Here is a 13886-nt window from a genome sequence, read left to right as displayed (position 1 = left end):
AATATAAATCCCCTTTAATTAAAAATATATTGTTATATATCTCAACTGAATCTATATATAGAGATTCAACTCAATCTAGTAATTAGTTATTTTTTTCATTTTCATTTACTTGTCCCTGCACATTGTATCATTTGTCAGCTTTGATCCATCTCATTTACAGAATCACCCGTTCGAACTAAGTCCTGGAGTACCTTCCAAGGTTGAAAATGTTGATGAACTATTAACTTAGGGTGATGAAGAACCGCTATGTTTGCTAGGCAATGGAGTATTCGTTAGTGATTTTCGCTTGGTTGGGATGAGCACAGGTTCCTCAAACTCCTCAGCAGCTGGATCACTTTCACTATCTTCTGCCCCTTTGAAAACTGGATGGAAATAAGCATTTTGCAGGAAGCTTTTCAAGTTGAGGTTCGGTTCCCTAGCACGTTCCAATGTGTCTTTCATCATTGCTTCCTGAAAAAGCCACCAGAAAAAATAAATAAATGTCATTTGATCATCTACTGTATCATGTTGATGCAGTTTTGCAACATTGAATTTGAATCAACCTGCAAAGGATATCTAATGAAAGCAGGCTCATAACGCCCTTTGCAGAAACTGTGAAACCATATGGTTAGTATCGGAAGTGTGATGAGCAGAGGTGTTGATTGAGCAGCTTTTTTGGTGCTCAGCAATCCCATTAGTAGTAACTGTGAGACAATCAAGGCAGTTATGATGCGTCCATGGACATCAGGCCAGAATGCTGCCGCACTCTCATACTCTTGATTGTAGACATTTATAATCTGCAGGTTTTCAAGTACTAATTAGATCAATCAATGGGCAAGAACATTGTGTAAGAAAACCAGTACTAAAATTCTACCTGATGGCGATATACAACGAATGCCAGCGCAAAGAAAACTATTATGAATGGAAGAAGGAAGGGAGTCACCACAGCATAAACAAGGCCAAGTAAAAAATAAAGTTGTATTTGAGGTTCTCCGGTATTAAAACCAAGGGTTCCAGGATCCATTGCCTCTTCCCTATCCTTTTCAGTTTTCACCAAGAAGAAATTTTTTAGGTGATAAATTACCAAGGGTTTCAACCTCAGAATCTCCCCAGCGACTCCAGCCCACCCATCAACCATTATATAAGTTATGAAAAAAGTTGCCTTCATTGGAATTGAGACACCGATAGTCTTTGGAATACTGCACAAGTAAACAATTTAGGTTGACAAGATCCACAGTTTAAGATGATTAATGATTATTATCAAAATTAAAACAAGATTTCCGAGTCTGCAAGCTAATATAAAAAAGCATACACATAAATACAGTTACAGGATATGGTTATAGAAGGAATCAATAAACCAATAACTCTTAGTCATCAGAGTAGAAGGCATAGCCCATGTGTGAGAAGAACATACTCATTTGCTGACTGGTGCATGAAATTGTCTAGTTGTTGAAACGCAGTTCCAGTGATTATGCTCCCAAGAAATACATTAATAAATTGGAAAATATAGTATCTAGTAGCAGATCTCCTCTCGAGGGATGATAAGCTAACAAATCCTTCAAATTTGGACATTAGCATCAATATATCGGGTAGAAAAATAAGAAAGATCTTCAATGCAATTCCTGGAAGGAAACCTTGAATGAATGACTTAATGACCTTCCTGCATGACATGTATGACAATCTTTGATGTACAAGGAGTAGAAGGCAATTTAAGTATACATTGTCATAACCAACCAAGGATTGTACAAGAAGTACAAGGCATAAAAGTTTTCCCGTCTATAATTGAATTAAATTTTAGCGAACACAAATAAAAGAAATGATGAATAGCGATATACCATCACAAAGAAGAGGAAGAGCAACTTACACTTCAATTATGGGTTTTAGGAAAGGGGCAGCTTTCTCAATGCCCTCTATATTTGCAAGGGATTGTACAAATGCGATGGGAATCATGAAAAAGAAGGTCAGGAAGAAATATGCGACAGCGATGATGAGTCTTCTAATTGCAAGTGAAACAAATGGAATAGCAAGGTTATCCCAATAAACATCACGTGGCTCTGGCGCCCATTCAGTCAACCATACAGTTGGATTTCTAGTTTGTTGAGTTTGTGCACAGACTGCAGCTGCCCATCGAGTTTTGAAGGAAACAAATGCTGCTGGCATGACATATTTACTGTTGCTCAAAATCTTATTTCTCTCCAAGTTTATCTGACAGTTATTCATTTAAGAACATATTTTTTATGAAATTTAAGATGAAGTAAAGCATACAAGCAGAGGGTGGGGTATATGAATCAAGTGGCATATGGACACACAGATAATTGCTCCGGTTACAATTGGAGATTCAACAAATAATAAAAGAAGTAGAATTATCAATATGATAAAATTACAAACAGTTGTGAGTCCAAAGCCAGATAAACAACATGAGGACAGTCTTGTCACTAAAAAAATTGTAGATACTATGCAGTAAGGGTAGAACAGTATGCATCCTAATGCCTAAAGTAACAGGGGAAGAAGGATCCTCACAAACATTAAATAAAACAACAGGTAAAAGAAGAGTACACATAGACACTTACTTCTGTAGTCAGGCTATCAATCTTGGAAGTATAAAAATCAATTGCATCCACTCTATCCCCCCAGAGGCCAAGAAAACCAGCCTACTTAATGAAAATGAAATTATCAGAAGACTTTGATGTTGTCATTTTCCATTTTGGTTATCACCCAAAACATTAATTTTGAATGGCCTCATAACCAAAAGAAAATTAGACATCATGTAAATATTTGTATATTCATGTTGTACCTTCATCGAGGGCCTTCTAGATGGATTTCTTGAATATTTAAGTTGATAGAAATCAAGCCAATTCTGCACATTTTTCTTCTCATTGACTAATTGGGAGAGATTGTTAGCATTATAAACAACCTGCACACATATTTGAGCATGAAAAAAATATATCAACTTCTATCAAGCAAGTTCAATACAAGAACGAATATAAATAAGCTTATGTGATCTGCATGCTACCTCAAGGTTAAAAAGGAAAGTACAGCCAAGGAAACAAAATTTAATTATTTGGCTATTAAAAATGGCTTCATTGTACAGTCATAAGGATGCAGGATACAAAATTGGCCGTAAATGAACGGCCAGCATTGTTTAGGAACAGTAAGCTTTACAATTAGATAAGATATTGTCAATCTACTGTTTTGGGGAGGATTGTGATCTTATATCACAGAAATATCTACATTAGCTATTAAAACCATGGACTCTACCACCACTGATGATGTACTTCTAACATGTCAGTGATTAGTTATTATATCCACAGAAACCTGTGAACTTTATTGTTTCTATTAATGCATAATTGAAGAACATTGCAAAACATGTCATTTTGTAGGAGATATCAAATGCAAATGAAAATGTAATAGCATCAAACCTGATGCGTGAGATAGTGTTCTGGATGGTTGACAAGAAAAAAATGCTCCACAAGTTCACTAACTGATTCGTCAGGATCTGGAGGCACGTTTCTAACCAACACCTGCAACAAAATACGAAATTCCACAAATCATGAATAAAGAGAAAAAACATTCACCATCATTACATCAATTTTGTAATGGACTGTACCATTCATAAAAACTGCAATATGCTTCAAATATATAAGAGTCATTTGACTGAATATCTTAGGATGCATTTGTCCTATACCTTTCTTAAACAACTAAAAATTTTAAAGCTGAAACATGTTAGCAAGATTAAATCTCATCAATGGCCAAATCATTTTAGCTTAAAGATACATGGAATTAATCTTACCGTAAATTGATCTGGCCGCCGATGTTCTGATGCAAGAAAATGCAGCCTCATTGCTGCCACAATCTCATACTCCCTTTTCAGTACATAGCATGTCCAGAAGGTGAAAGCATATGCCATTACTAAGTGGGTCCAAAATCTGCAAAACCAAATATTTATATATTGTATATATAAGAAGAGTAAAATTTACTCTGCCAATGAAAATATTGCTGAGGCAAACAATAAATTGCATTACAGAATTGTAATTCAATAAAAGGAAGCTTCAAAGCATAAGTCATTGCTACACCTAATAGCAAAGTGGTATACTTCTGCTCAATGGAAACTGATAAAACCAACAAAGATGTTTAACAAATGTTGTGAGCTAAAAGGAGAGAGATGACAATTCTAAGATCAGATACTTTGCTTACCTATGTGATCCAGTTGGAATATTTGATATAGATAACATATCTATGTTGCTGTATGTTAAATTGGAAAGCTTCAAGGTCTTATTGGTCCAATTAACTGGTACCATGACTGCAAATGCAAGGAAGGCAATTGGAACAAAAATTTTAAGCCTGCAGTTAAACAGAAAAAAAGGAATAGGCACAGTGAATCCAAGAGAACAATAAATCAATGTCAAGCAAAGAGAAACATTTAATTGATAGATTATGTCTCCGCAATTCAACATAGCACCCTGGCCATAAAAGTTAATACTTAGACAGGAAACTGATAATGGCCATCAACATGATATATTTGCAGTCGAGATCAGTAATTCGATCTTTATGCAGTTCTCCAACTTCACAGTTTGCAAACTATTTCCTACATGCATTTACTTAAAGCAGAAGCACAATGTTTCATATTGCAACACGTATGTTTATCCCTATTAAAACAATTAAACTCTTACTACCAGTCAGAAGCATCAAGCACCTGAAATAGCCAAGTTCACAAACTGAAATAATTGATTTACTAGGGCATACCCTAACAAATAAATCCTCAAGTAAACAGCAGAATCCAATCCTGCATGATCAATTAACTCAGGTTCTGGCATCTGCAGTGCTGCTGGCATCCAGCTCAGAAACCTCACATATGACCTGAAATCCACATTGACAAACTTGCTCACAAGTGCACCACTGCGTAATGGACTGCTCCGCAAACCCTTGAGATACCATTTCGCAAAGTAGACTCTATCATTTACAGGCTGAATCCGAAGAATAGCAAATGCCAACAAGAAAGCAAATGCACTGAGTATATTGATAGTTGCCGCAACTCCTATATCACCAAGTGTCGCCATATGTTTGTTTCAAATTTGAAAGACCTGTCCCTGTTAAACAAATAGTAAGATATCAGCTCATAGGCATTCTATAAGTAATTACATGCTATTTATTTTGACACAGGCATATTCTAGTGAAGAAAACACACGTCTTTTGAAAAAAATTAGAAAGTCACACTTACAACAACTCTCAGTGGTAGTTTGAAAAAAATGATTCTAATGATAGCTACTTTTGACTTAAAAGGTCTAATTAAAAGGCTGTCCCCAATTACCACATAGGGGATGAATCAGTAACTAACAATTTATGGAAAAATTGAAATAAAACTTAAAACGTTCACATTCAGTCAGATAAAATTTTCCATTAAATCTCACTACCAAAAATTTTCAGAACAGAATCTGGAGGTGTAGAGCTGAAACAAACAGAGAAGTTGTAGCAAAACCTTAAACTGAAGCATTCAAGTTTTTGAGATTTTCCATTCATGAAAATCTCTGCTCATTTTGGAAAATGTAACTCCGGTCACCTGGACCGACCAACGCACAGATTATAATACGTTACTTTAATTCAATTTACAACAACAGTTACCCAAAAATAAATTCACAATTAATTGATTCTCAATTTAGTTGTTAATGAAAGAGAGAGAGAGAACTACTATAGCGAAAGAAAATTATGTTCTATTTTTCCTCTATATTCACACCAACCAAACAGACAACCGGCCAGTCCGTTTAGAAGAATAAGAAAAAAAAACAAATGTAGACATCAGACACGAGACATCGTACCTCCAACAAATCGTTATATTTTCTTCTGTTTTCCTTTAATTTCCCATCAACCAAACAAACAAAAAGCAAGTGTCAGGATCGATCGACACTCTTTAGCAGAACTAGTACTCACTTCATGTCTTCTGAGAATCCCCACAAAAGCGCTTTAAAAAAAAAAAAAAAGCAATAGAATCGTAATTTCAGAACCTACTAAAATCCTGACACTTAGCCAACTGTCTAAATCAAGTGAAGTAAGATTCGTGCTCAGATAAATTCATGCTCTTAAAAAAAAAAAAAAACAAGAGAAGGAAAGATCGTGACAGCAATGTTTGCTGACTAGTTGTTACACTGACAAGCAAGAAAAACAAGATCTATGTTGGTTTTGGTTCAGGTGGTACATTTGTTTATTAACTTTTAAATATTGTAATAGTAAAGCTGTTGATGGTTGGCTCTTTATGCAAGCCAGGACAGCAGGGGAGAGATATAAGACGGCTACCGTTGGAGACAAGTGCTGTAGTATTTTTGTAAGACTGCTTGGGAGTAAATTACGCTGTCCCGCCCGATGTTTGACCTAAAATCTTTTTCATTTTTGACTATATAAAAAATAAATTTTAATCGAAATTCAACCTAATTTAAATAATATAAAAATAAAATAGTAATTTTATCGTTTATTAATTAAAAAATTAAAAATAACTCTTTTAAATATTAATCTTGAAATATTTAACTCAAACATTTTATATATGATATTTAGGGCCAAACGACTATTTTCCACCTAAGTATGTTGTGTTCCCAAGTTTCTCCCCTAATTTTGAAAATCTCAAATGTCTACCCATGAGCAGTTAAAATTAATGATAGTAAGGGCAAAATCATCATTTTATTTACAATATTAAAAATAAACTAAAATATAATATCTTCCCCCCTCTAAACTTTAAAAACTAAAAGTTTTCTCTAGTCTAACTTTAAAAAAATAATAGTTTTCCCCTAGGGTTTCGTTTCCAGATCTTCGGCTCCATTGTCGACGGTCTCTCCCTCTCGAAGCTTTCTCTCCCTCCGACGGTCTCTCTCCATCTATTTGAATGTCCGATCGATGTCGGAGGAGCCATGGAAGACGAATCTTCCACAACGAAGCTCTTCGTCTTCCACAGCTCCTCTAACGCTGATCAGACATCCAAATAGGTGGAGAGAAACCGTTAGAGGAAGAGAAAACTTCGAGAGGGAGAGACTATCAGTAATGGAGCTGGAGATGGTGTCGGATATCTGGAAACAAAACCCTAGGGGAAAACTATCATTTTTTAAAACTTAGGTTGGGAAAAACTTTTAGTTTTTAAAATTTATGGAGGCAAAAAGAGATAAAATTTTAAGGGTTAGGGTTCCGTTAATTTTAACTTCTAATAGATGGGTATTTGAGATTTTCAAAGTTAAAGGGAAAAACTTGGAAAAACAGCATACCTTGGGTGGAAAATAGTCCTTTGGCCCGATATTTAACTTTTTAAACATTTAGAAACTCACAAATAGTTATGGTTCAAAATTTATCATATTTATTCATGTTTTGAAATCACTGTTATGACTCTAATAATTTTTATTATGAATTTATACATTAATTTGTTGTATTTTATTAAGTTCTTATAAAAGTGTAATTAAACGATAAAAAAGACATTAAAATTTTAATATTTTAAAAACACCCTTAAATTTTTTTAAATTTTCATAAACCCCAAAATATTGCATTAAAATCTCTAACATTTTCAAAAATTATATACTCCGAACATATCATATATTATTGACACTCACATCTATACTTTTATTAATACAATTATTATAATCACTTGTCATTATTATTTTTGACCTAAAATCAGAAAGAAAGAGATAGAATAAAAGAAATTAAAAATAAATGGGTTTGTATGCAATTTTATATATTTAAAGGGTACTTTAAAATTTTATTAATTAAAATGATAATCTTGAAAAATAAGTAGTAAAAATAAAAAGATAATTTTACATTTTAACCTTGGATTTTTCTTTTTTAATTATAAGATATTGATTTTAAGTAGAAATGTGTTGCTTATACTTAGGGGTAAAAAAGTGTTTTTGGGTCAAACTTTGGGTGAGAGAAACGAAATCGAATTGTTAGCATTCCCCTTTATAAATCTTCATGATATATGAGAATAAAATATTAGGTTTTTTAGGTAATCGAATATTTTCAAATCTTTGATGGAAAATCATTCACTTTTAATGATTCCAAAAGGCCAAATATCTATTTATCATCCAAGGTTTAGTGCAAAATCAAACTTCTCACTCACTAACTATTAAAAATTTAAATACTTTTTTATCTGTTAAATTTCATTATTACTCTCATGAGTAAAATTATCATTTTTAAAAATATTTAAAAAACAAAAATTTATCACATTTTCACTCCCAGATTTAAAAACTAGCAAACTTCCTTCCACTGAAAGTTTAAAAAATCAACTTTTCCCCTAAGGTTTTTCCAAGATGTCGTTAATAGCTGAGGTTTTTCCAAGATGTCGTTAATAGCTGAAGACGATGATGACAACGAAGTTCTCTCTTTCCCTCGGCTTCTTCGTCAACTCCCTTCCATTCTCGAACAACCTCGACAGATAAGAGTTGGAGACGAAGGCAATTTACTCTTTAGACGAAGATGATACATCGTTGCATCTCTTAGGCATTTCGCCATTGTCTCCGATGAAAATGAATTGCGTCTTTGTTTGAAGATGACTGATTGGTTTTTGTCGATCAGTTTTATTGGTTAATGATGACCAAAAATGAAGCACAACTAAGAGAGAAGCCAAAAAGGAGGGAGAAAGCCATTGTCACTAACGTCGTAGTCTCTGGTCATCGATAATATCTGAAAAAACCCTAGAAGTAGATGAAGTTTTTCAAATTTTGAGTGAAGGGAATTTGTTAGTTTTTAAACTTGAGATTGAAAATATGATAAATTTTTAAATTTTTAGATATTTTTATTAAATAATAATTTTATCCTTACAATAACAAAAAAATTTAACAAATAGATAGATATTCAATTTTAAATAGTTAGTTTATAGGAAGTTGGATTTGCACCAAACATTGGGTGGGACATAGTCATTTGGCCAAAAGCTTTCTGCCACCAATTGAAACTCACTGACGGCCCCCTGATTCTCAGATCTTGAAAATGGAAGAAATAGGCATGTGATTTTGGGTTCTTAAGCAAGACAGCGATTGATTAGAGTAAGCAACTATTTAGGTCGACAGAGTGCATGGTCCGTGGGACACTTGATTAAGAGCAAACAATGTAAAATTGCATTATATCATCTTTCCACTGTGGGATTTCCCTTTCTAAAAAGGTAGATATAGCAACATCTGTGATCATTTATGCCCCAAATCCAAAATTGTTTCCCTTATCCATACCATTTTTACATATTTGTCATCTTAGTATTGATAGGCCAAATAATTCATATTCTGGTACTAGAAACAATAACCAGTTTACCTTTATATTGGTATGAGACCAAATCAAAGAAAAAGGCAAAATACTCCAGCAGCAGGTAGGCCACTGGTATTTCAGGAATGAGAAACAATACCATGTTGAAGTCATCAAACCTTAGACGAAATGGGAGGCAATACAATCCATAGTTAGAGTCAACAATGAAAAACGACAAGCCTCTACATACCTTTATGATTCTTGGCATAGATATGCAGTGCCGACAGGCCCCCCAAGAGCCAAAATCATGTTAGTGAAACGTCAGCATTGTTGAAAATTGAGAAAATGATGGATATGGACAAGATAGAAAATTGATGGATAGGGAAGATTTATGGAAGGTAAGAAGAAGACATTTACATTCTTGACAGCAGTGTGACACACTTGAACCATAGCATTGAGTGAAAAAAAAAAAAGAAGACATCAAATGCAACATTATAACTCACACATCTCAGTTCTACTCTGCATTGAACATGCCCGAGGAGATACAGTTATTGCCAAAATACTAAGTGAATCTGGCACTGCACTTGATATAATGTTTTTTCTTCGTATAAGCTGTACAACCAAGCACACATGCCGGGCAGGTATATAAAAGGAAACTTGGGAATTGAGTACACAGGATTAGCTTTTTGAATGAACAGCAATTTGGTGGATGTCCATGTCCTTCAACATAACAGCACGCCCACAAGAATCACATGGAGCTGTCCTTGATCCACATATGCTCTCATGCTCAGATAGTCCTCTTAGTCTGTCCCGGGCATCCAAAGGCAAGCTTCCAGCTTGGACCATATCCCCACAAAACCTGCAAGTAATTAAGCGTAGGGGGCAACTCGAGGCTTGGTGTTGTACCTGTGTCAACAGAAAAATGCAAGCGACTGTAAGTTCATAGAACAATAATTCTCTTTTAGAGTAACCTGAAGGTTAAATATTGATGAGGCCCTAAAACAATAATTTAATCAAAAAATTGTGCATAAAATTTAGAATTGTTCATTATCAGTTTCCATGAGGTAACTTTGAGCCTTGGGATGTATATAGTGCCTCTTGAACAATTAGCTTTGGGAAGATCTCATACAGATAAGTACTTAATATAGATAGAGAATAAATTCTTTCTTAACATTTGTTAGAATAAGCACAAATAACCAAAAAAAGAAAAAAAGTCATTTTTAGACATACTACTCATGCCACACTGAGCCTGCTCATTGAGATTGTCATCGATGAGCTACTTCCAACTAATCCGAATCTTTTTAAAATTATATTTTTTCTCTTCATACATTTGGCAGACACATCAACATTTGTTTTAAAATCTAGCATAGCATAGCAAATGAACCCTCATTTTCTACCAGAACTATTTTGTTCATCCAAATTTGCAACCATGCTTTTCAGAATCTGACAAATCAAGAAATTTATGGGTACTTTCAGTGGAATGTACTTAAATCAGCATGAGGCAATATTTTTTAGTGGGATCTACTTAAATCAGCATGTAAATCAGCTTTTCAGATTCTGAGAATATAACTAGTTACCACTCTTATACTAGAAGAACACAACTTAAATCAGCATCAATATATATCCTGCAAGCAGATCTTCTATGTAGATCAATGGATGAAGTAAATAGTATGACCAGAACACCAAACTAGAGGAGGAAAGGAATTCAAACAATGTAAATTTCAACAGAGACTAATCAGAAGAGTGTGTATTTCTTACCATTGCAGCATTCTCAAGGACTTCTCCACAGGGGCAAGTATGCGGCTCATGAAACACTTTCATGTGCTTCTCCACTTCTCCTTGATGAAGACCATCCCCACATTTTTCACAATGAACATGGGTTTTGGCCTCCTCAATTCTCAGTACAACCCCACAACCAGCATGCTGACAGACCACACTATGTCTACTACAATAGGCCTCATGCAACACAATACTCTGGGTGGGTATAAAATGGTTGCAATTCCTACACTTCACAGTATCCATCTCCATAGATGATGAAGACGATGTTTCTTGTTGACCCACTTTACGGCCACTATTATCCTCAATTGATACCAATACCTGGAACTCTGTTGTGTCCTTGAAGCCATACACACCAATGCTGTAGGTCCCAACCCCCAAATTCTTATCCTTGGAGCTCAGAATCAGAACTTTAGAACTCACATCATGAGAAGACCATTCATGCTGGTGAAGGTTTGGGTATATAAGAGGATGCTTAGATACATAAAGATTAATGTCTCCTCCATCTTTCTCTGTGTCAATTCTTACTTGAACCTTTTTCTCTCCAGAAACTATTTTTTCCCAGATATCTTCACCAATTGAGAACTTATAATACACATAGTTTCCTTCATCAACCACTCCAGATTCTGACTTTCCAAATACAAGTGGCTTCAGTATATATTGATTTCCCCCCTCTGATTTCACATCAGGATTTACTATATCTACCTCAATATCAGTTTCTAGAACAGATATGCTCGAAGAGGGCTTCAACTCGAGAACACATAACTTATATTCCAGTGCTCCATAATTGACAGTGAGGATGTCACCCTGAGAAAGAGTGGCATGTTGGCGAAGGCTTGTCTCAAGGACAGCCTTTTGGTTGGGTAATTCTGAAAACCCAAGCCCATCGGGCTGAAGTTTGGCATAAGTTCCTTTTGGTAGTCGAACATAACGAACTTCAACTAATGAAGCCTTCGGAGAAATGGTGGGGAATAAGTTGCTCCATACATGAGAAGGAAGCCCAACAAAACCTTCATCTGCAGTGAACTCCAAAACACCAGAATGGGTGCTCCTCTGATTTTCATTATCCTTCGTATTTGATGGATCCTCTTGATGAACTACTGATAATATGAAATGCAGAGGACCCTTATCGAAAGCACCTTGATCAGACAATTCAGTGAAACATGAAGGTGGTAATTTGATCTTATCACCACTACCCGGGTAAGGGACAGCTTCTAAAATACGATAAAATGAAATTCCACCTCCAGCAAGCAAAGTTTCTTGCAAGTCTTCTTCAGCCTGAGAAGAATGAAAGTTGAAATTCCTAGTTAATAAATCAACTCAACAGAATGCAACAGTTGGAAGAAAAATAATAAATCCAAAATCATGTGACTATTGCCAACAGAACATCTCTTTAGAATAAAGAAATTCTAGTGAATAAAACCAACTCAGCACTACGGAATTATAAGAAAAAGAAACTAAAAAGAGCCTATACAAATTTTTAATTATCTTCATGCCAAGGTAAGCAGGTCTCCAATCTAGTTCAAAAACCTCTAACAAAACCAAATTGATCAGCAAGATGAACATAACACAAGTCCAATTTCCCCCAACTTGAAGTTGATTAGATTTCATTGATCAGTCATTTAAAACCATATATAATTAATCCATCATCATTAAAAAAAGAATAGGTTAAATTACATCGATCGTATAATATGATAAGAAATAAAGGAAAGGGTAGGCGAGACCTTGAGTTGGGCATGAATGGCATCAAGTCTTCGAGATCTCTGAACCGCTTCAATTGCATCACGTTGTTTCTTAGCCTCATCTTTAGCCTTTCGTTCTCTTTCAAGTCTCAATCTTGCTTTTTCTTTCCTCTCCTTTTGTTCTTTCTCAAGCTTTTCTCTTGCTCTTCTCAGCTCAAAATCCATCTTTTTCTATATAAAATAATATAACAGGGTATAAATCTTTGATGAGATGACAGAGCGGTGTTGCCTGAAATCGGATTTGAACGCTATATTTGGAGTTTGAAAGGTGATCAAGAAGTCTTAAAACTTAGTGTCGGCTTAAAAAGGGCCTTCAGTTCTATGTTTGGTTTGATTGTGATTGTAAGCGTAAGCGCTTACAACTTTGATTTTCATTTTCCAGAAGGATCTGGGCCTTTCTTGCAATTAATTGGACCTTACTAGTCAAACTTGGGCCAGGGAAAATGTGTGGCCCAAAAGATGTTACAATTTTAATTTACTTTATTTGACAAAACTCCAATTAGATTGGACATGGTAACTAGGGTAGAACTGAATTGAGCACACTTGGCTCAATCCAGTTTGATTCAAATTTGTTTAATTTAAATTGGAATTAATTTTAAGTTAAGAGATTTGATTTTTTTTTTTAAATTGAGTCGAATTTAAATTAGAGAGAGTTTGATTAGATAAATAACTCGATTTGATTCAAATTTTAGTTATAACTCAATTCAAATTATATCAAACAATTATTAAAATAATATTATTTTATTTATTATTAGATAAAATAATATTATTTTGTTAATATATCATAACTCAAACCATAAATTTAAATTATTTTTATTTGAATTAAACTATTTTTAATTAAATTAAATTATTTTATATTTGAATTAAATTATAAAAAAAAAAGTTTGGATTCAATCCCATTTTGTACCTACACCCAAAGAACATAGTTAATTAAAGACATTGCTTGAATAATTATTATAGAAATGATTATTATATTATTATTAGCTTCTAATCATTATCTTATAATTAGCATCTAGTCATTATCTCACAAGTTATGGCTTTATATCTAGCGTACGTTTGTATGTTTTGTCTTCTAGAGTTAAATTGAACAACAGATCCAATTTATTCCATTTTCCGGTGGCCAAAGGGTTATCCCCACCCAAAGTATCCGCTTTTTTTTTTTTTTTTTTTTTTTTTCTAAATTCTCACACT

The 13886-nt window shown here is 34.3% G+C and overlaps 2 protein-coding genes across 2 annotated transcripts; both read right to left on the bottom strand.

Annotated features, from left to right (window-relative positions):
• Nucleotides 1-13: 13 nt before the first annotated feature.
• On the bottom strand, nt 14-6243 carry LOC123196325 (CSC1-like protein At3g21620). Its single transcript, XM_044610305.1, has 12 exons — nt 5793-6243; nt 4723-5066; nt 4174-4320; nt 3770-3905; nt 3399-3500; nt 2774-2893; nt 2550-2630; nt 1844-2184; nt 1394-1639; nt 854-1178; nt 543-776; nt 14-450 (listed from the first exon to the last, which is right to left on the bottom strand). Exons 2-12 carry the CDS (start codon nt 5034-5036, stop codon nt 226-228), a joined length of 2271 nt encoding a protein of 756 aa, XP_044466240.1. The 5' UTR covers nt 5037-5066; nt 5793-6243; the 3' UTR covers nt 14-225.
• A 3355-nt stretch (nt 6244-9598) lies between these two features.
• Nucleotides 9599-13017, bottom strand: LOC123196786. Its single transcript, XM_044610908.1, has 3 exons — nt 12678-13017; nt 10936-12231; nt 9599-10083 (listed from the first exon to the last, which is right to left on the bottom strand). The coding sequence occupies exons 1-3, from the start codon at nt 12858-12860 to the stop codon at nt 9856-9858; spliced, it is 1707 nt and encodes a 568-aa protein (XP_044466843.1). The 5' UTR covers nt 12861-13017; the 3' UTR covers nt 9599-9855.
• Nucleotides 13018-13886: the final 869 nt, after the last annotated feature.

Source organism: Mangifera indica, chromosome 14, assembly GCF_011075055.1.
Source record: "Mangifera indica cultivar Alphonso chromosome 14, CATAS_Mindica_2.1, whole genome shotgun sequence".
Classification (NCBI taxonomy): Eukaryota; Viridiplantae; Streptophyta; class Magnoliopsida; order Sapindales; family Anacardiaceae; genus Mangifera; species Mangifera indica.
Note: the sequence above shows the minus strand (reverse complement) of the source record. Positions and strands in the feature narration are given on the sequence as shown.

What these genes read in the sequence shown, in the direction of transcription:
- LOC123196786 (XM_044610908.1), bottom strand. Translation starts at nt 12,860, where the DNA reads ATGGATTTTGAGCTGAGAAGAGCAAGAGAAAAGCTTGAGAAAGAACAA. An exon ending in CCATTCATGCCCAACTCAAG is followed by an intron (nt 12,232 to 12,677) that starts GTCTCGCCTACC and finishes CATTCTTCTCAG; the next exon opens with GCTGAAGAAGACTTGCAAGA. An exon ending in TCCTTGAGAATGCTGCAATG is followed by an intron (nt 10,084 to 10,935) that starts GTAAGAAATACA and finishes CTGTTGACACAG; the next exon opens with GTACAACACCAAGCCTCGAG.
- LOC123196325 (XM_044610305.1), bottom strand. Translation starts at nt 5,036, where the DNA reads ATGGCGACACTTGGTGATATAGGAGTTGCGGCAACTATCAATATACTC. An exon ending in TTGAGGATTTATTTGTTAGG is followed by an intron (nt 4,321 to 4,722) that starts GTATGCCCTAGT and finishes GTTTAACTGCAG; the next exon opens with GCTTAAAATTTTTGTTCCAA. An exon ending in CTAGAAGGCCCTCGATGAAG is followed by an intron (nt 2,631 to 2,773) that starts GTACAACATGAA and finishes TTCATTAAGTAG; the next exon opens with GCTGGTTTTCTTGGCCTCTG.